Source organism: Polypterus senegalus, chromosome 8 (genome assembly GCF_016835505.1).
Source record: "Polypterus senegalus isolate Bchr_013 chromosome 8, ASM1683550v1, whole genome shotgun sequence".
In the NCBI taxonomy this organism is placed as follows: domain Eukaryota; kingdom Metazoa; phylum Chordata; class Cladistia; order Polypteriformes; family Polypteridae; genus Polypterus; species Polypterus senegalus.
In genome coordinates, this window is record NC_053161.1 from 37,817,373 (window position 1) to 37,839,726 (window position 22,354).

At 35.8% G+C, this 22,354-nt stretch overlaps 1 protein-coding gene across 2 annotated transcripts in view; it reads left to right on the forward strand.

Moving 5' to 3' along the window:
• The window catches only part of mdfic (MyoD family inhibitor domain containing), a 150,240-nt gene extending 129,543 nt beyond the window's left edge, over window positions 1-20,697 (forward strand). Inside the window, exons 3-4 of one of the 2 annotated variants that reach the window (XM_039760975.1) lie at window positions 479-751; window positions 19,776-20,697. In XM_039760975.1, the coding sequence (XP_039616909.1) occupies window positions 479-751; window positions 19,776-20,023 (521 nt within the window). In that variant the 3' untranslated portion in view covers window positions 20,024-20,697. The remainder of the gene's footprint in view (window positions 1-478; window positions 752-19,775) is intronic. The other variant, XM_039760974.1, reaches the window with a different exon arrangement.
• Window positions 20,698-22,354: the final 1,657 nt, after the last annotated feature.

Here is a 22,354-nt window from a genome sequence, read left to right on the forward strand (position 1 = left end):
CATTCACATCATTCAGTCGTATTCTTTGTTTCAGCTGGGTTTGTTTCCAGTTCTCTATGATCCTAAGTTGCCTAACACAAGCTCAGTAAATGGTCAGAGAAAAGGAAGAACACCAACACAGTGCAATAAATTAATTCACCATGAATCCCTGATGAATTATTCATACAACTTATTGGTTGAATAGTTATGTTTACGTAGTAAAAGGTAACAATAGTTATTTTTTCGTTTTTATGCTGTGTAGTACTGTACATTTTGACATAAGAGAAACATTAGGATTTTTTTGTGAACTGCTAGTTTTAAAATGGGAATACTGATAAAAGCACATCATTGTTACTCTTTTGTGGTTCATAAAGCTGTCTGGCTTGGATCCATATAACCATACTTAATAAAACATCAGCAGTACTACCAGTTAATAGTCTTAAAATATGATATGTAAAAATATCATGTTTAAATAACTTTTTTTTTTCTCCCAATTTAGTCCAGCCTCAACCCCTGCCTCATCCAATAGCACTGACTCCTGGGCAGAATGATGATATAAGCAAGATACAAAATGGCTATGCAGGTCTGCAGAATGGAAATGGCCTCCACCAAGATGACTCACAACCATGTTCTGACCGCAAGAAACTCTCCACTCAAGTGTCCAACAAAATGCATAGGAAATTACAGTCCAGCCTGTCTGTGAGCAGTGATAGTAGTAAAAAAAGCAAGTTAAGCTCTACAGACTTTCACAAACCAGGAACATCACCTGAAGGTATGCACAAGTACCATTGTTTCATTGTAGCATGTTCACTTTGACATGTGTATTCAACATGTCACTCATACTGGAAATATGTCAAATGTTGTATAAAATAACAAGCCTGGATTTCCTTATGCTACACACAATTTATATGACATCATGCTGTTTAAAGCATATTCATACTACTATTATTTTTTTTGAATAAAATATTAACTGAATTCTTCAATTATAAAATGCTAATGTAAGGTGTACCTGAAGACAACAAAAACTGAACTGTACAAGTTTATCTGCAATGACTTGAATAATCTTTATTCTAAAGTAAGTGTCTCTTTCATTATTAATACATTTTACCTTTCTTTTAGCACTGTCCTTGGGAGTTCCGCATTTTGCATGCTATAATGAGATCACTGCTATAATGAAGGTGATTTTAAGAGGATTATTGTTGTTAGTTGAAAAGGTGTAACCTTATAATGAGGATCGAAAGTGGGGGTTCCAGTACCTCAGACAGTGTGTGGGCTATTTTTAACATGAATTGATCTTTTAAAATGAGTACCAAGGCATTTTCATTAAATGTTTCATGTGAAAAATTGTAAATTGAAATGCCGAAATCATTTTCAATACATTCCCTTTCATTTGTTTCGTAAGTATAATTTTATTTCATTTCTTTCTTTTATCTGGCCATATATGCATCTTATTTCAGACTTTACTATGGCATACAACAGTACTTTTACTGATAATTATTTTTATAGTGAAATACACATCCTAGCTGGAACTCTCGAAGGCAAAATGTACACATTTATATGTTAAAAAGTATTTCATCCCTGCCCAGTAAATAATACAAATAAAGAAAACATTTTAACACCCTTAATGTATTAAGCAACACTTGAATTCTTATAACAACAACATGCTACCGTAAAAGCCAGTTTTACTATTGTGTTTAAATGCAAAATTATATCAATAACTTGAAAACTGAGTTTTTAAGCAAACTGAGATTAAGAGGTGACATGAGTGAAGTTTTTAAAATTATGAACAGAATTAGTTCAGTGGATTGAGGCTGTTACTTTAAAATGAGTATAACAAGAACATGGACACACAGTTGGAAGCTTATTAAGGGTAAATTTCACACAAATGCTAGGAAGTTTTTCTTCACATGGTGAACCATGGACACATGGAATAAGTTACAAAGTAATATAGTAGACAGCAGAACTTTATGGATATTGAAAACTCTTGGTATTTTGGAGGTATTAGGTGGATAGGACTGGTAAACTTTGTTGGCCTGGACGGCCAGCTCTCATCAAAAATGTTCAGTTCTAAAATGAGATGGTTTAAAAACAACTGAAGATAGATTTATATCCAACACATATGTGTTACTATTTTCTACTTAAAATACATAAAGTACCAGAAATAATGTGTTAATAATTTACTTGCTTGTCTGAGTTTAAATGCAATTACTAATCACTAAACCCTTTTCTTGAGCAGGATGAACACATTTCTTTTATTTATGATCGTTTAGGAACATCCCAAACTACAATCTTCCACTGCAAGTCCACACACCACATTTTTTCTTTTAAAGTAGAATTCTTAGTAGGTTTTGTTCTGTGTGCAGAGGTAGAGAACAGATTGCATAAAACCATTTAGTTTCATGGAGTATATGTGAGTCCAATGAGAGCAAATGCCCATGGCTGAAGCATCGTTCCATAGCTTTGTTTTTTACTAAATTTACAGGATGCATTCAGAATAATGATAGAGTTTAGTTTCAACTAAGAATTAATATCTGATTATAAATTTAATTAGAATAAAAACCTATATCCACAGCACCTGTCCAGGAACTGAGTTGAGTATTCAATATGTAAAGTATCAGTTTCTTGTTAATGGTTTACTTCTTTAGTCAAAATGTTTTCTTTAAAATCAAAAGGTAATAAAGGGAAGTTACATGTGTGCAAAAGACATGATAATTTGAACTGAATGATCTTGTTCATATTGTGATGTGTAAGTCACTGACATCCACAAGAGAGAAGGAGATGAGTCCAGGTTTCCAAGAAAGTCAGCTTTAATGCAGTGAAGACAGGAACAGGTCTTTATTTAAACAGAAGCTATCACTTCAACACACACAAACACAGCAATCAGGCAGTGATGTTTTCACTTGTCTTGCATTAGCTCCCTTCTTCAGTATTCTTCAGAATGAATAGTCTACCTCATCAGGTTGGTTTAACGGCTGCTGATTAGCCAGCTCGTTCTGGAGTAGAAAAGACAGGAAAAGAGACCAGGGTAAGGTCAGTGGCCGGTTTTAAATGTTCCCTGCATCCACCTTCGGGCGACAGACAAGTTACAGGGTGGGCCTCTGAACTTGTAGCTGCAAAGGTGGAAGACAAGTAATCCCTGCCTTTGTTAACAGAGTTTTGACGCACAGCGCCGTTGTGAGATTAACTGGGTCTCAAAAATCCCACAATATTCATCTGTACCTTAGAGTATAAAATCTTATCAAGCAAGTTCAATTACAGAAAAATGTTTCTGTGTAAAAACAGTCAAATATTAGCAAACATAGTAAGGAATGCAAAGCAATTTTTTTCAACATACAAAATGTAAAAATGAAAAAAGAATACTTTTAGCACAGAAGTTCACGTAATGGTAAAAACTGTCATCTCACTTAGAATTTATTGGAATAATTGGTAAATAGTGTGTGTTATTTTAAATATACTGTATATTTAATATTCGTGTTGCCTGCATGTAGCACTTTACATTTGCCTATCAGGAATTAACATAAAATAACATTCTCAAGCCCAGTTAATCCATTTCAGGGTTGTGGGTGATTCTAGTCTATTCCATCAGTACTGAGCACAATTTAGGAAACAGCCTTTAACATGCCAGAAGTCCATTTCAGAGCCCATCATGAACAAATACACAATAAACTCTCCTTCTCAGGAGTGGGGTTTGATTTGTTTTCAATCCTGTTTTTTGTAAAAATTGGTCTATTTATATGGAATTATTACAATAAAATCAATAAAATAAATAAATAAACCACTTTGGAATCACCAATTAACCTAAACTCATGTCTTTGGCAATAGTAGAGGAAACTTTGAATATCCAGAGGAAAACTGGACATGGGATTTTATCCAGTGATGCTAGATTTGCAAGGTGGCTACACTAAACTCTGATGGAATTGCATTTTCAAAAAGTTTGCCCATGTTTAAAATATTACCTGCAGACTCAAGTTCTTCCTCCTCTTCTTTCTCTTCTTCTTGCGCACCTCTGTCACATTGCTAGGACTGGTTTCCTACCTGAGTCCTCTACATCTTTTCATGTCCTCCACATCTTCTTCCCTTAACCCCCTCTCCCTCATATCCTTCCCAAAATAGTTTCCACCACCTGAGCTTCTACCTCCCCCTCAGCCTTATTCCTGGTCTTCCACAGACTCTGTCAATCATCTCCCAGTCATTTTTCCTTACCACATATCCAAATAATGTCAGTTTAAGTTTTCTAATTTCCTCACTGATCTTTACCACTCCTGTCGTTTTCTTAACCTCTTCATTTTTCAATCTGCCCCTCAGTAACACACCCAAACGCCAGCAATTTCATTTCTGTTCTTTTAAGTTTCCTTCCTCTCTTTTCCTTTTCACCAATACCATCACACAGTATATGCACACTGGTTTTATTACTGGTAAATAGATCTTTACCTTTTCTTCAATACAACATCCTTTTATCATGTACTACCCCAGACACCTTCTGTCATTTCTTCCATGCTACTTTATTTTGTCACCGGTTTTCATTTTATTCATTGCCCCTAATCAGGTTATAAGTGACCCCAAGTATTTCAGCATCTCTACCTTATTTAGATCTAAAACTAACTGCCATGCCTTAACGGTCAGTCCCCTCTCCTTCTGCTACTAACCAAGATGTCTGTTTTTAGAGCATCTGTTTTCAAGCTTTTGCTTCCAGGAGCTCCTGTTACTCAATCAGCTTCCTCAGCTGTTCTTCAATTGTCTCTGTTATGGCGACAAGGTCATCAGCATATCACAAGTAAAATCATCATATATATTTTTTCATAGTCATCCAGTAAACTAGAACACAAGGAATGGACTACAGACTGATATTTTCTTCCATTTCGAAAGATGAAGCACAAGATATATAGAAATGGAAAGGAACCCCAGGAGTTTTCAGTTTCAGTTTGAAAGTCAGCAAAGTTCAATTATCAGTATTCAAACACAAACTTAATTAAAACAAAATATTACCTGTACCTGTTATAAAGCAATAAGTATATGTAGCGTAAAAAGTGATTCATAGAGTGTATTTGCCATATAGGACATCAAGTAAAAGTGACGGCAAATAATAAATGTACAAACTTAAGGATTTTTTATGAATTCAACAAACTTCCTGGACTTTTCTTTTTTTGATCTCAGTATAGTGTAAGGAGTTTACAGTAAATTCCCTCTTGCAAAGTGGTCTAATGTTGGATTGCCCTTCTACTCATCACATGCTTGTTGATAAAATGTTTTTGTTATAATTTTGCACTGTTTAATGCACCTGCTTAGCCATAATTCGTGCTACCACTCTTTTCAAATTCAAAAGATACATCATAGTTAGTAATCATTCTGTGTAGATTACAAAATGATTACAGAATATAATATGACTTATCAGATACCTTGAGAAGAGTAATAAAGCACAATTTGACAATGATTACATAACCTAGAAAAATACAGCATCTGTTTATGTGTGATAGAAAAGATACAATCACAGTCATATATATCAGTAACAGGAGTGCTTGATCATATTCCCTACATTGTATTCGTTATTATCTGCAACTCACTTCCCATCAATTCAAATGTTCGCTTCAATACAAGTGCTCAGCTGTAACTGATTATACAGAAAATTTAACTGGCTGCTAATTAAATATAGTAACTCTTGTAAACCAAAGTACTGTGCATTTTCTGGGCAGTAGTTTATAGTATTTGAATGATCAAAAATATATTGATTAGATTTGATATGAGACTTGAGTGACAGAAGAGAATAATGAAATAATAAGTGATATATGCATTTCAGATTATGAAGTAAAAAATGATTGAGTTTAGGATTATTACATTTTCAGCTAAGCACTCAGTTCTATCTACCATCATTCTGACAGCTCTGTGCTTCAAGGTAAAATGTAATTTATCTCTTACTTTCACACCCCCATATCTAGTGCTTTTCTCAGAGTGTTTTACAGCAGAGAGGTAATTATTTCATTATTATTATTACTATTTTATCGAGAATGGGAGTGATCTGTCAAGATATAGTTAAATTCCAGATTTTAATCAGAAGTTTACAATATATTAATGTGTCTTTATCTAATAAAAATTGTACATTAGTACCATGATACATTTTTATTACAGTTTTTGGATTGAGAAAATTCACAAAAAAATTATTCTAAAAATATCTATTAATAAAGTTCCTTAAGGATATATACATTTAAAAACAACTTGTTTTACTTTAAAAAGAAAAACAAAAAAACTCCAAATGCTAGTATTGACAGATAAACGTAATGTGCGGCAAGGCAGGTAACAACAATGGACTAGCAAAATTACAGTTCATATACTCTTAACCCAGTACCATAAATTTCACCTGAAACCGACAAGAAAATCTAAAAGATTCTGTATCAAGATAAACAAAAATGGTATCATTAGTCTTTATGTAAACTCTAGTACCTATTTCCGGTGTTTTGATTATATTTAATTGCCACATCTTAGTGGGTGCTGGTGTGGGGCTTTTCTTCAAAATTTCATACATAAAATGTCTTTTTCGTTTTTTTACAATTTCTTATTGTGTTACTATTTGTTTTTGACATCAATAAAAAATGGATTACAAAAATATATATATGCCACATCTCAGGGCAGTAACCTGTGTATTTAGTGGGTACAAGAAGTTGTAAACAGTGCTAAGGAATCATAGGGCCAAGCGTCTGGCTCAGTTAAATTGTGAAAGTATATGCTAAGTTTCAAACTGTAGCTTTAATATTCTGTAGGAATGATTGGTAATTATGAAAAATTATGACACACCGGTCAAACTGAATGGTCTGTTTGTATTACAGTTGTTCTAATGTTCAAATGTTTTGTTGCCCATAATGCGCAATAAAACTCCTCTAAAAAGGCTATTGCTTTGAATGTAAACAAAACCATTATAAAAATTGTTATGTTTACACGTTTAAAATAATGACAAATTTTCATGAACTGTTAATTCAAAATGCCCAATATCTAAAGCATAGTGAGAAGATGAATTTAACAGATGTACAAAAGGACAATCATAACCATTGATTATAACACACTAATTTGGAGCAGGTTTTCACTGGTTTTAGATTCAGCCAATTGTACTAAACACTGCTAAGGTCTCCCCAGACTATTAGAAGATTGTTTGGTCATGTGGAGAAATCAGCAATAAAAGGAACCCATGAAGAGAAGGGAAGCATTTTCTTACTGGTCCAAAACACATGGAGACTTACCTTCCACTAAACTCAATTGGCCTTTGCACATGGTTGTTAGGAAGTCTAGGAAAGGAACCAGACATGGATCAGCTCACTGACTTGGGGAAGAATGTTACCCCAGCCCAATTGTGAGCACAAGAAGATTCAGATTTGGATGTGGAAGAGCAGAGTGAGGTTCAGGTTTGAGAGAGGAGTAGATGCTCGTTGGAAAGCAGCATGAGATAGAGTGGCAGCATTGGGGGCTGCAGAGTAATAATGGTCTTTGTATGGGCTACCAACCACCAGCATCGACTGTATTCTAGTCTATTCGTCCATCTCTGCCCCAGGTGTTTACAGTATATTAAGAAATAATACATTTGAAACAACAATAGCATAATTTAAAATTATATATATATTATTGTGCTGCGGGGATGCCTGGAAGGACTGGGAGGTGGTTTATACGTCCCCTGGGCCACAAGGGGGCAACCACTCTGGATAAGGACAGGACGGAACCAGGAGGCTCAAACCCATTGGGCCACCGCCACGGGCGCCCCTTTGTGGAGCCTGGGAAACCTGCACTTCCACCATACCTGGGCAGGTGGAGGAAGAACCTTCCAAGGAAGCTAGAGTTAGGAGCTGGAGGTGGATGAAGTTCCAGAGACAGGAGGACGAAAGGCGGCGCACGGACAATTGAAGGCCCGAGTAAGGGTGTTTGGTGCGGGAAGCACTGTGAGTGTGTGGGACTTGTGTTTAGGGACACTTGTAAGAATAAACGCATGTGTTTTATGAACTGTCGTTGTCCGTTTGGCTGTGTCCGGGCTGAACATCTCACAATGTCATCCCAGATGGGACTCTCCGCCTGTTCCAAGGCAGGGACCCATCAAACAAATAATTTTGTGAGAAGCATGGCACTATGGACCACCACACATACACGCAGCAATATCGTGGCACACACACGCATCGCGGTAAAAGAGCGACTCACCCAGGGAACCGCCGATGGTTCACGGATGCGCCATCTCCACCTGATGCAGGAAAAGCTTCGGTGCCAGGTAGTGGTGTCCAGGCAGCGTCTCTGCCCCTGTCTCTGCTTTCTATGTTGCAGGACCGGATCCTGGATGTGCGTGAGTAGGACCTGCTTTGTGGGAAACCTGCCCTCGCGGGTCGAGCTGCTGGCCCCTATGGGTCTCAGCTGGCGATGGGGCAGTATGGCGGGAGGCTGGGGTGCAGACGTTCCCCAGGCCACGAGGGGGCAATCACCCTGGATAAGAACTGGACCACGGGGACGGAGCCAGAAAGCTCAAACCCATTGGGGCCCATAGCCACCACCAGGTGGTGCCTCAAGCGTTGTGGAGCCTGGGAAACCTGCACTTCTGCCACACCTGGGCAGGTGGAGGAAGAACCTTCCAGGGATGCCCGGAGTGCTTCAGCGTGCTAGTGCAGCACTTCCGCCACATCAGGAAGTGCTGCTGAAAGGTCATTAGCAAGCACCTGGAGCACATCCAGGTGAATATAAAAAAGGCCACCTTCCTACAGTCAGAAAACTATAGATGGGAGCTATAGGTGGACGAAGCTCCAGAGACAGAAGGACGAAAGGCAGTCCATGGACAGTTGAAGACCCGAGTAAGGGTGTTTGGTGCGGGAAGCACTGTGAGTGTGCAGGACATGTGTTTGAGAACTTGTGTGTTTTAGGAACTGTCGGTGTCCATTTGGTTGTGTCCAGGCTGAACATCTCACAATATATACATATATATATATATATATATATATATATAGTTTCAACAATTTAAGTCACAATAATAGTCAATTACTGGTAAATTATTGGTTGTAGTTGAAAATAGACTGTACTAGGTTTATCACTTTAAAATACTGCAAACCTTTTGTGAAACATAAATGAAAATTGTATTTATTATGTACAGTATGCATTCTCTAACCTAGCTCTCTGATTTAAGTTTTTCTGACAAAAATTGTACCACTTCAACCCAAACCCATGTGTATTAGCCCCCAGACGTTTGAATAATTATTGAGAAATTTCTGGTATAGCTGTTGTATGACTACTGAAAGTGAAACCAATATTTGTGCTCAGTAAATATCCATAGTACTCTGAAGCAATATTTTCTGACCTTAAATGAGAGTCTGGTGGGTACTTGATTTTAAAAACCCATGTGTTTAATTTCAAATTTCAAATAGCCTTTTCCTGAAAATCTCCTCACAGATTAAGAACACTAACAGATGAACACTTGCCATTTTCAAACAGCAAAGAAAGAACAACTATAGTCTGATTGATGATTTTTTTAATATGCTGTTTGTAAGGTGACAGAATCTAGTTCTGATTTTTACTAGGAATGGTGCAGGGAATAGCATTGCTGCCTCATACTGTACCACTTGGACCTGGGTTTGATTTCTAGTCCTGTTACTGTCTGGTTGGAGTTTGCTTGTTAAGTAGAGGTTTCAAGAAGTATTTAAGTTTCCTCTTGATTAGTTATGGGTGTTGATTGAACATATTAGTACATTGGGTTGGCATCAGTGATAATTCTTTCCCACACACTTACATCTCATTTAGTGTTTCTTACTGGCTTGTATCTGATGCTGCAATAGGTTCCAGTTCCGTGTAAAGGAAGAGGCTTCAAAACATAGGTGGGAGTTTTAATAATAAATATTAATGAAGAGTAACAGTAGAATTTCATAAATATACTAAATAACATTTTAAACTGTAAAATTGTTTTGAAAGTGTAAAAATGAGTTTGATTTCCATTGCTGTCATTATTTTCTTGTTCCCCTTCCCCTCACATGTATTAGTCCATCTAATTTGTGGTATACTAAACTATAGACCCTCATTTTTTCCCAATCCTACCCCGATTCTTGCCACATTTTGCCTTGTTATCACCATTCTGGAGGTGGTGCAGCCATCTTTTTTGTTTTTTACTATATTATGGTCTATTCATTCTCTTGCAACATAACATTACATAAAAGTGAAGTAATTTCAAATTGATAGAAAAACTTCCATGCATGGAGAGTCAGTCCTAGGAGGAGGAACCCTGACTAGTTAAGATAGGTCAATCCATCCTCCTGCAGTCTCTGAATCCTAGTCGAATCCTGACTGATGTTGTGGTCATGAGCGAGTCAGTTCACCTGTCAGGGTTTTCATTTTAAAAATATGTATGCACAGTTTTACTTGCCAAGCACAAAAATGATGTTCACTGGTGCAATATTTACAGCTAAATTGTGTGTTTATATGTTGGGTTATGCATTTGTTATCAGATAAGTCCTTACTCTCCACACGTTTTGGGAAATAGCTTTTTGCACAGAAGAAAAAACCCACAGCCAGTAACCCAAGTAACCTTGCCCATCTCTAGCCATGTTATAGTAACCACTGCTTTATAGTTTATACATCAACTATATTTTTTGTACAGTAAGCTTCTCTATTTACAGTACTGCATAACATATTGCATATACTGTTAACTGCATCTGAATGATTATATTATTCAAGTCAAGCACTCAACTTTTTCTTTTAAATTGTTGTGCATCATATTATAATAATATCCTTAAATTGGCATATTTTAGAAATCAAAGCAATGACTAAGCTCATAATCTTTCAGTGTAACTGGCACATTTAGTTAGTAAACAGTGAATTAAATTAAAGCTGCGTTTCAAAACAAACAAAAAAAGTGATAATGAATGCATGAACAAAATGGAAAATAAAGATGTAAATGACATTTCAAGACGGGACTCGTTGACATAAATAAGCAGCACAAGAAAAATGCCTAGTTTCTTGCCTAATTTGTTTTCATAGTGTATTCCACAGTGATTTTTATGTTTTGCACGCTTATGCTGCTTTGTCATTATTTTACATTGGAAAACATTTGTTTTTAATAGTTGCTTTTTGTAATTTATTTTGTTTTTAGAAAATAACACCTTCATAAAAATGGATGTAAAATTCCCACGTATTCTGCCTTGCTTTTCTTGTGGACTAATGCAGATAAAAATAAACAGGAATGATGGCATACAGTGCATCATTTCCCTGAATGCCAACAGTCAACTGAGGATTTAAACCATGTTAAATTGGTAACACCGAAGAAGTTAATGCATATTTAAAATGCACTGGCTCACCAATGTAATAATATGCACTTATTAACTTTTTTCCCAATGATAAGCCCCTTTTGGAATGTGACTTAAAAACAAATGGAAAACTGCAAATCAAGTGATTTGTGGTTTCGCACACAAGAATGATGTCATAAACACCAGTGTTAATCGGTGTGGCATACAAAAAAAATTTCTGGAAAAAACACTGGTCTGTTAAAAAATGAAAATCTCAGAAGTACCTGTTCATTATTTTTGTACTTTGTGTACTTTATATTAAGACAGACATGACAACAAGAGCCACTTGCACCTGTGTTTTCTCTTTTACTTGCATTATAATCTAAGTGTAAATGTTTCAATATTAAAATTAACATAATGTTAACATATTGTGGAAAAAAACATTTTTGGGTTAATCTCAAATGCTCCCTATGAAGGGAGGAGTATTTTCCATAATCCTTAATGTAATAAACACCGGTTTGCCACACTATGATAAATAAACACATACACACTTCACAGTGCAAGAAACTCAGATGCTATGCATGATTTGCAAGTTCAACATTGACTAAATAATTAAACTGTTTTATTTTTTTTTAAAGGGCAGAGCAATAGTGCAGTGATCAGTGCTGCTGTCTAATTAGATAGATAGATAGATAGATAGATACTTTATTAATCCCAAGGGGAAATTCACATAATCCAGCAGCAGTATACTGATACAAAGAAACAATATTAAATTAAATAGTAATAAAAATGAAAAGAATTAAAATAAAATTAATGTTCGCATTTACTCCCCCGGGTGGAATTGAAGAGTCGCATAGTGTGGGGGAGGAACGATCTCCTCAGTCTGTCAGTGGAGCAGGACAGTGACAAAAGTCTGTCACTGAAGCTACTCCTCTGCCTGGAGATGACTCTGTTCAGTGGATGCAGTGGATTCTTCATGATTGACAGGAGTTTGCTTAATGCCCGTCGCTCTGCCACAGATGTTAAACTGTCCAACTTTAATCCTACAATGGAGCCTGCCTTCTTAACAAGTTTGTCCAGGCGTGAGGCGTCTTTCATCTTTATGCTGCCACTCCAGCGCACCATCGCGTAGAAGAGGGCACTCGCCACAACCGTCTGGTAGAACATCTGCAGCATCTTACTGCAGATGTTGAAGGATGCCAACCTTCTCAGAAAGTATAGTCTGCTCTGACCTTTCTTACATAGAGCATCAGTATTGGCAGTCCAGTCCAATTTGTCATCCAGCTGCACTCCCAGATATTTATAGGTCTGCACCCTCTGCACACAGTCACCTCTGATGATCACAGGGTCCATGAGGGGCCTAGGCCTCCTAAAATCCACCAAAAGCTCCTTGGTCTTGCTGGTGTTAAGGTGTAAGTGGTTTGAGTCGCACCATTTAACAAAGTCTTTGATTAACTTTCTGTACTCCTCCTCCTGCCCACTCCTGATGCAGCCCACAATAGCAGTGTCATCAGCGAACTTTTGCACGTGGCAGGACTCTGAGTTATATTGGAAGTCTGATGTATATAGATTGAACAGGACCAGAGAAAGTACAGTCCCCTGCGGTGCCCCTGTATTGCTGCACACAATGTCAGGCCTGCAGTTCCCAAGATGAATCCAATATCCTGGTTTTAAATCCTTCATCTGGCCATTATGCATATAGTGTATACCCATTTTCTCTAGGTCCTCTGGTTTTCCTCCCACATCACCAAAGATACAGCATGTTGGTTAATAAGAAATGCCAAACTGGCTACAGGGAGTTTGGATTCTCCATGGGTGGTAACTATAATGCACAAAAACCCTGTCCAGAGCAGTTTCCTGCCTTGCACACAGTCTTGCTTGAATACGTTCTGCTGCCTTAATTAGATTAACAAGTTTTTGCTATACCATGTTATGTAACTTTTCTAAATTTTGCTGTGTTACAGAAGATAGAACATGCACTCTTATTTCAACAACTATTACAGTTAAAAAAAAATAAAAGTGTAAGAGGAAATTTAAAAACATCCTGAAAATCCCTCCATCCCCGCCCAGTGACCCTGTTGAGGACTAAATGGCTTAGAAAATGACTGACTGACTGAAATTACCAAATGCAAAGTAAGAAAATGGAAAGCGATTCAATTTCAAAAATGTAGAATGGAATTTCTGACCAGTTCATGCTGTATGACCCTATGACCTGAATTATTAATTAAAGCTTTTTTACTCTAATTAAATACATGATGTAGTATCAATTCAGATTATTACAATGTAAAAATTCATGGTTCTGTGCTTAGCTCTCACTAAATTTTACTGTTGCAATACATTGTTTATATTTCTGAAAAGTAACAGATTTAAGTGAATATCCTTCATGATAGGAATGAGTTATCAAAGGAGTGTGCTGTGGAGGTCGTTTTGCAGTAAAGTACTTGGGACGAAGTTACTGCTACAGACTCTGTTCATCATCCTCCTGCAATGCATTACCCTCCTTCATTGTTGTTTTTGACCCTGTCAAGATAATTAACAGCCACTAGTCATTGATAAAAAAAAGAAATCCTGCTAATTTGTTTTCCTAAGAAACTGTTTTGAATATTTATTTTTTGATTTATGTATTTTTGTAGGCAAGCACATGAAAAAAGTAGAGTACAACAACAATTTTTAAGCCATAAGAAGCAGATAAAAAATGTAAAATGTCAAAACCACAGTCAAATTTCATAGACTATATCGTTACTGTATGGTCTTTTATTTTAAAAGAATTTCATTCTTTGTAACATTAGCATTCACAGATTGTATTCAGTCAAATTGCATGTATTTTGTCTTTTGTTATCTTCTTAAATTGTGATTGTCCCCCTGCCCCCAAAAAGCTATGAATCACAAACCAAGGCCATTGTGTGAAATTATTGACCTAACTTGTATGTGTTACACTGCTGCCCCGGCCTGTCTCTTTTGTTGCTACTCTGACTTTGCACTTGGCCTCTTCTGGAGGTCTGCACCTCCCATCTCCATTTAAGCTGTAACAAGTGTTATGGCAATAATTCCTGTATCTTCTCTGGGACTTAAGGAGAACCCCTGCTGTGGACCTCAACTGTCACATCGATTGCGATTTTGCCCTCTTTGATTTTTGCTTTGAGATGGCTGAGTGCCTGGAGATTTGTTTTGAGTGGTCTGAAACTCTGCCACTATAGCTAGTTTAAACAGAGAAATGGCCAGGGTCAATATTCTATCAGTGAACACATTTACTATTACAATAGTTGCAGAGACCTCTGTCATGTGTGACCTGAAGGGCAAATTTAAAACAGGTTAAATTACTGGTTTAGCAATCTTTCCTTTATCAGATTGGGAAAAAAAAACATTAAGAAAAAAAAATATCTGCTACTTTTGCCCTCTTTTAGACCAGACATGGTTTCATCCAGGTCAAAAACTCAAAAATGTAGACTAAGTAAGGCAAAAATGAGGTAGAAATATGAATGGGAATAAATGTAATTGGTGATTACCCTTAACAGACACGTAAAACTTCCACGATGAGGTTAAATGTTAATCAGAAAGGAGAAAAACAAGTGCATTAGTGCAGCAATTTGCTGCTGAAATTCGGCACATTATTAATCAGTTTTACATGATCAGCAAATGTGTTTGCATGATAATGTTGCAGTTACTATAAAATCTGCTAATCTTTAAAACCATAATTTATTCTTTTGAAATCATTCTGGTAGTGTTGCTCCTCAAAATGTTCTTTTTTATAATTAAGGCCTTTAGGAGAAGTGATTTTGAGTTCTTTTTTGTATAAATATAATGCACATAGTAATTGTTTGCTTCATGTAGTTTTAATATCCAAAAATCCAGCTTTAAAATGAAAACCAGAATTTAAGAAGAGTTCTTCTATTTGCTACCAAAAAACACCCTGAAATATGAAAATTAAATTTGAATTTGCACAGTCACATCAAGATTATGACCAGGATTGCAGATAACTGAAACTAGGCAGTAACAAGCTCAATATAAGCTCAACAGAGAACAAGACCTACTCAGACTACAGATTCTGTAATATCATATTGTATGCTAACTGCAAAACTAGGTTATAATTCATTTTGGAATCATTTCAGTGTGTTCTTTTGGATTAATGTTTTTGTCTAACAGTCCATTATCTGTATCCAGGTTTTAGTATAGGGTCATCCTGAGCCTGAGCCTAGACACATCACTGTACACATTCCCATGCACACACATAAACACACTTCCTCTCACACTAAGCGAGCTTAGACTTATTATTAAATGAGAAGGTATGTCATTGGATTTGTAAAAATCCTATACACATGCTGGGAAAAGATTCATTGTAGTTGTTTTAGGGAGGTTCTGCTGCAGGAGTTGCAGGTAATTTAGTGATAGCCAGGGTGAAAGGTAAATTGAAGAAATTCAGTTTGGTAACTGTTCTAAAATGGTCTCTCTGGAAAGTAAAGGTTTATTGAAAGCTGTGTTTGGAGTAGTTTGCTTTGTGGGAGTGAGACATGGCTGAAGAAAGCAAAACACGAAGCAAGTGTGAGGAAGTGAGAGGAAGACAAATACTGACTGAAGAAAAAGACTTGGTGTGAAAATGATGGCTATTGTGCTGAACAACATTTATTTCTTTAGCAAATTTTCATACAAACAATGTAGTTTAAAGTGCTTTACAAGATTTTAATAAGTAGTTACTGAAAAATAGAAGAATGCATAAATAGTATACATAAGATATGTATATATATTTACATATACATATACATACATATATAAAAAGCTTGATATATATACTGTATATACAGTACATGCTACATATTTAAGAGAAATAGAGTCCTTAAATATAGAATCGTTTAAAGTCTCTCTATGGTAGTTCAATAATAAGGACAATTGGCCATGGTAGACAGAAAAAATAAACCCCAGTTAAGCTAGGGAAAAAACAAAACCTGCAGGGGTTCCTGGCCAATAGACCTATTAGCCCCCACCAGGCATTCTGCCCAATATAAATGTTCTTAAGTAGTTCTTTGTTCATTTTTTTTTTAAAGCTTCGTCTTGAGATAATTCGATACAGTGGGTCTTGTGCCAGGTTGGGGTTTCTGCTTTCATTTAAACATTCAAACATCACATGCGGCTACACAGGACATCAGTCAGGTGGTGGTGGCGGCACAAAATGCCACCACAGAAGAACCAAAAAAGAAAACAGAGAAAAGTAAAGTTTAATAAAGATTGTAGGTTAATTGAAGAGATTGTAATTCTGTGCATATGTAGTTTTTAATGAGGCTTGAATAGAAAAGCATGACTGGGTCAAGAGGTGTGCCATGATAAAGGTGGAGATGATGGCTCCAATAAGGTATGATTACAGGTGGTGTCAAATAATATGAAAACAATGAGTGTCAACCCAAAGGAAGGAAAGAACAGTGAAGAGTGGAGGAAAAAAATTGGGCTAACCTGGGTAAACCCAGAAAATGGCATTAAACCGGTTATGATGATGTCCAAATATTTTGAAACAGGTATACCACCTTGCAGTCCACCAGCTGGTATAGTTTATAGTGCTATATAGATAGTTTGTGTTACTAGTCTGAAAAGCCAATGTGTTTATTTTAACTAATGATTACATTTCATATGTGTCCTCTATATATTCACTGGTAAGCATTTAAGGAATTTTTAGAAAAAAGTCATAAAAAGCTAAAGTTTGTTTTTAGTAGCATAGAAGTAAATGCGATATTTTACTTATATGATTATTGATAGTATATTATTGTATAGCCTGCATTTTCTTGAGTTGTGATTTGAATCTGTACTGTACTTTACAAAAACAAAGGAATGTTTTGAATATGATTTAATTTCAGACTCAACACAGCAGCTCACTGATTCCTATTTAAGCTTTATATAGTGGTGTTGTTGTTCGGTATATTATTGCTTTAAATTCCTATTTTGGTTTAATGTCTTACTTCATACTTTGCATCCATCCATCCATTTTCCAACCCACTGAATCTGAACACAGGGTCACGGGGGTCTGCTGGAACCAATCCTGGGCAGGGTGCCAACCCACCGCAGGACACACACAAACACCAAGCACACACTAGGGCCAATTTAGAATCGCCAATCCACCTAACCTGCATGTCTTTGGACTGTGGGAGGAAACCCACGCAGACACGGGGAGAACATGCAAACTCCTGAGTCTCCTAACTGTGAGGCAGCAGCGCTACCCACTGCGCCACTGTGCCACCCCATGCTTTGCATTTTTAGCACAAATGTGTTGTGTGATTTCTAATAATTACTCTCAACATTTTATTTTATTTTTTTATATTTTGTCACTGTTTCCTTTCTTCTCTCATTTATCTACATTTGCCAAGTTCAGGAATTTTGAACCACACCATTTAGACTCAACAGTTACATACGGTTGTACAGTACAATATATGTTCTGTTAATTCTGATCGAGTGTTAGTTACTAAAAGAAATGTCCTTATTGTCATTTTCACATTTTGGCATTATAGTCAGATTAAGATCTAAGAGGTATCTAATATAGTCTCCTTCCTACCTCAGTCTACAGGCTGTTGTTCACTTCAGTAAAATCCTGAATTTCTATTTTAATATGTGCAATGCAAGCCCTCAGTATTATTTTTCCAAAACAGGTTACAAATATTAGCAAAATCAGATTATAAAAGCCAGTATTTAGATTAATAAATATTGAGCAAGACAAATCTTTTACTTAGAAGTTATTGTTGAATTTGCACACTGTAAATACCAGACATTATTTGTAGAAAACAAACTGTTCAAGCACATCTAGCATGTGACCCCGTAAGTCAAGTCACTGGTGATTTGATGTGTTGAGGTAGTGGTTATTGAGCCTTGAGAAACTTGCAGTAATCAGTTTATTTAAGAACAGGAAGTTCATCCCCATAGTTTAAAATTTATGATTTAGTTTTAGTGTGTGCATTTCTTCATGCGAATTGCTGTCCAAATACAGGGTGAGTCAAAATTATGTTAACACTATTGGTACTGCTATGTGTATGCGTATATACAATTTTTTTGGATAATTTATGTACCACATATGTTACATGTGTTGAACATGGTGACGAACAGGTTGAGACATTCCTGTAAATTATCTTGTACATATGAAGTATGTTTTGTGAATAAATTGTTTCTGCCATTCAAATGTTAACACAGTTTTGACCCACCCTGTAGTGGCACTGCAGAAGTTATCACGTTAAAGTGCTTACTTATAATGCTATGGTACTTCATAAAGTTTTACTGCATAAAGAGGTATTAATAAATCAGGATTTACTAATGCTGTTAAATGTAATATTTTTTATATAAAAATTACTATTATTTCTTGGTTCTAAAAAGTGATACCTCAGTCTGACATTTTTGATTTGCATATACAGTATTGTAGTTACAAATCGACTTGGCATATGACTGTTTACAAAGCTTGCTCTTAACAATAAGATTCCTATTGTATTAAATGAGAAAAATAAAACTAACATTTTATGCTTATTTTATTAGAATGAAGTCATAAATCATTTACCTAGATAATTTTCACACATATGCACAATAATATTACTGCATAATAAACTTGAGTATTTTTCCCTATCCAAAAGAACTAGAATATTAAAAAAAACAATGTCTTTAAAAACATTTTTCTTTTTTTTTTTATTCTTTACCCCAACGTTGATTGATCTGCTGCTTTTATTTTTCTCAGTGATGAACCTGCACTGTACCAGTGTTTTTTAGTTTTTTAGGATTAGTTTGTTTATCAGCAAGACATAAACACTGCATGTTTAAATGTGCTGCAAGTTAGCTTTTAAAACAAAAATATATATTAAGTACATGTCAAGAATTTATTTATTTAGGATGTTTAACATTTTTTTTTGCTGTCCAGCAGTTTGAATTGATTAATCTGTGTATGCTCGCCTTTGAGGCAACAAATCCTTAAACTGGAATTTATCCAACATAACATAAAACATAACATAACAATATTAAACCAGTTTAATCCAATTCAGGGTTGCAGAAGGTAGGATGTAGCCCTGGGCAGAATGCCAGTCCATCACAGGACTCAATGCTATCTACTCCATATTATACAGATTGTGGTGCTCTATTATGATCCCCAGTCTAAGAATTTATTTGAAGTACAAATCATAATGGAGTTGGTAACTGTTGTTTCCTGCTGTTTAGTTACTTTTACAAGCACAAGGACTGATTTAAGTCTGACTATGTAACATTTCTTCTATTATATGTAATTCAAAGTGGCCTGTTGTATTTGGTGTTCTGAAGTATAATCTGCCTTGCATTTTCTGAATAGGTGTGGTAGGTTTGACCAGGCAATCTGAATATAGGGCATTTGAAAGCTGTCAAATCTATATTTGATGTTCCCTTGAAACTAGTCAGATATATTAAAATACTCTAAGGGAGAGGTTGATTAATGAGCTGCCAAAATTATATTTTTTCACCCAGTGATATGAAATATTGTGGAATGTGGATCAGTATCTGACAGGATGGTACGCTTTTCTAAGATTCAATTTAACCATTTTTTCTGTTTTTTTCTTGGGTGCATTTCACATTCCCTGATGGGTCTTCATGAAGACTGCTGCGTACACTGTATCCTGGCCTGCCTGTTCTGTGAGTTTCTCGCCCTGTGTAACATAGTTGTAGCACAAGCCTCCTGTGGGATCTGCACTTCAGATGCCTGCTGTTGCTGCTGTGGAGATGACCTAGGCGATGACTGTAACTGTCCTTGTGATATGGATTGCGGCATTATGGATGCCTGCTGCGAGTCATCAGACTGTTTGGAAATCTGTATGGAGTGCTGTGGGATTTGCTTCCCGTCTTAGATTGTTTTTAACACCCAAAAGAGGTGTGACGTAATGAGATTTTGGGTTGGATCTATGCATCAACATTAATAGGCATAGAAAAATCAGAAAATGGTTCTCCTTTAAACAGTTTAGTTGTGCATTGACCAACGATACAACTCTTAACTATGCAATTTTAACAATTAAACAGTCATCCTGCTGCTTCTTTTTGTCCAGATTGTACAGGCTGTATCTTAGTTAGAATGCTGTTTTATCAAAGTTGTTAAAAAAGAAAGCTGTTTAACTGTATCTAGATGTTCTTTTTATTTTTATAATATGTTACTGTTAACTATTAAAAACTGATTTCAATAAATCTAAATTTTATATAAGGAGTAGTTACGTTAAGTTTTAGGAAATCTGTTCTAATGTGATTTTCATATGCCGCATTAATTTTGGTTTTGTATATACAGTATGCTGGTAATTTTGTAGAAATACCATTTGTTTTTTATACAAATGTACTGTTAGTACTAACTCTCATGATGTTACATATGTTACAATATAGTCTTTTAAATATTATGATGTTTAGACTACAATTTATGATTCTTTATTTGGTACCTCTAAATATGAAAAAAACACTTAAATAATAAAGTAGAAAAACTTTACTAAAAGTACTTTATTTAACTCATAAGTCCTTGTACATTTTTTGTTTAATCTTGTGTTCTTTACTGCCTTCTTGTTACACTATTCAACATGTTTACAAATCTATCTAGCAGTTCACTTTTATTTTTATTTACATTCTTTATTAATTAGAAATTATAAATCACTTTTGCAACTTCCAGAATATCTGATTTTAAATGTAGTATACTACAGTGGAAACTTTTTTTTTTCAAATAGCACAGTTTCCTTGGTAATGTAACCACTGAATTAAACAATTAACCATCAGTTCTGTTGTAGCTTATGAAATTTTATCGATTTTAAATAGAGGATGATGATCAGTTTAGAATTTTTATTGTGTGTGAGTAAGTTGCTGCTAAGCCCATTCAGAAAAGAAGATAAACTGAAAACAAGGTAAATTAAAAAGCAAAAAGGATCACTTCTCTAAAAAACGTACAAAATATGTACTCTATCTGTCTTTACTGTAGCTAAGTAAGAAAATGAGTCACTTCTTAGCAGTGTCCTGCCTTTGTTTTTTAAAGCTCAAGTGTCGTACTCTTAATTCAGCAGGTCTAACATTGTGAATTTCTGGGATTCATATGCACTACACTTTCATTTTCAGAATCCATTTGGAATTACAAAAGAAGAACACAAAGCAGTGTTTACCACTCACTGGAAAAACTGTTCATCTCATTCTTTCAAATGCACTACATATAGTACAGTAGCTTTTACTGTTATAATAGCCCACCACTGGTCATTGTATGATAAATGCAGTGTGAAAGAATTGACACTTCCTTTGTAATGGCTGCAGCGTTGTAGCAGAGTAAAGAAGCTCTCAAAATGCCACATCATTTTCATAATGATATAAACATACATTCAAAGGATTCTGTGCTTCAAAACAGTGACATAATAAAATATGATGGACCCTAGTGAAAAAAGGTAAATTAGGCCCCCTTATTTGAAATTAAATGAAATTCAAATAATAAAAGACCATTCTTGAATATATTCAGGAATTAAGAGAAATGAACTGAGTTAGGCATTCCTTGGTTAATGTTCTTGTGCTGTTTAACGTTTTTGGCTGTGTATTTGTAATATCTACCATTTTTGATAGTTGCATGCAAAAATGTATTTAAAGGACAAGCTTGAATTGGTTTCTTAAAAGAAGGAAGCAGTGTTCTGAGAGTATACATTTAAATGTATAATCTTAGATTAGAAACTAACAGTAAAGAACTCTAGAAACTTACTCTGCTCACCACATGCCAGGTCAGGTTAATAACACTTGTTCTACTCCGAGATTATAAGATCAGAACCAGTATAAACTAAACTCTACATGCATATTGCAAACATGAACACAGCTGGGGGCTACAATGGAGGTCTGGGCTGGTAGACATTTTCAAGGACACAAAGGGAAAAAGACAGATTTGACCTAAGCTGATATATGCCTAAACAAGACTGGTCAAAGGACATGAGGCCTCAACCAGGGGAATCAACCCATCACTATATCACTAGGACTTCCCATTGGTCCAAAAGATCCATCAAGGAATTACAAGTCCAGCATAAATTCACGCTAATAGGGAAGTCCAGAGTCTTTGTCATTCCATCCAGAGGTCGTGTTGGATCAGAGGCCAATCAGTTTACTAGATGAAGAGGCAACTGCTTATCTAAGCATGCTGGATGTCTAGACTCCAACATCCAGTTTGTATTTGGTATGATTTGTTA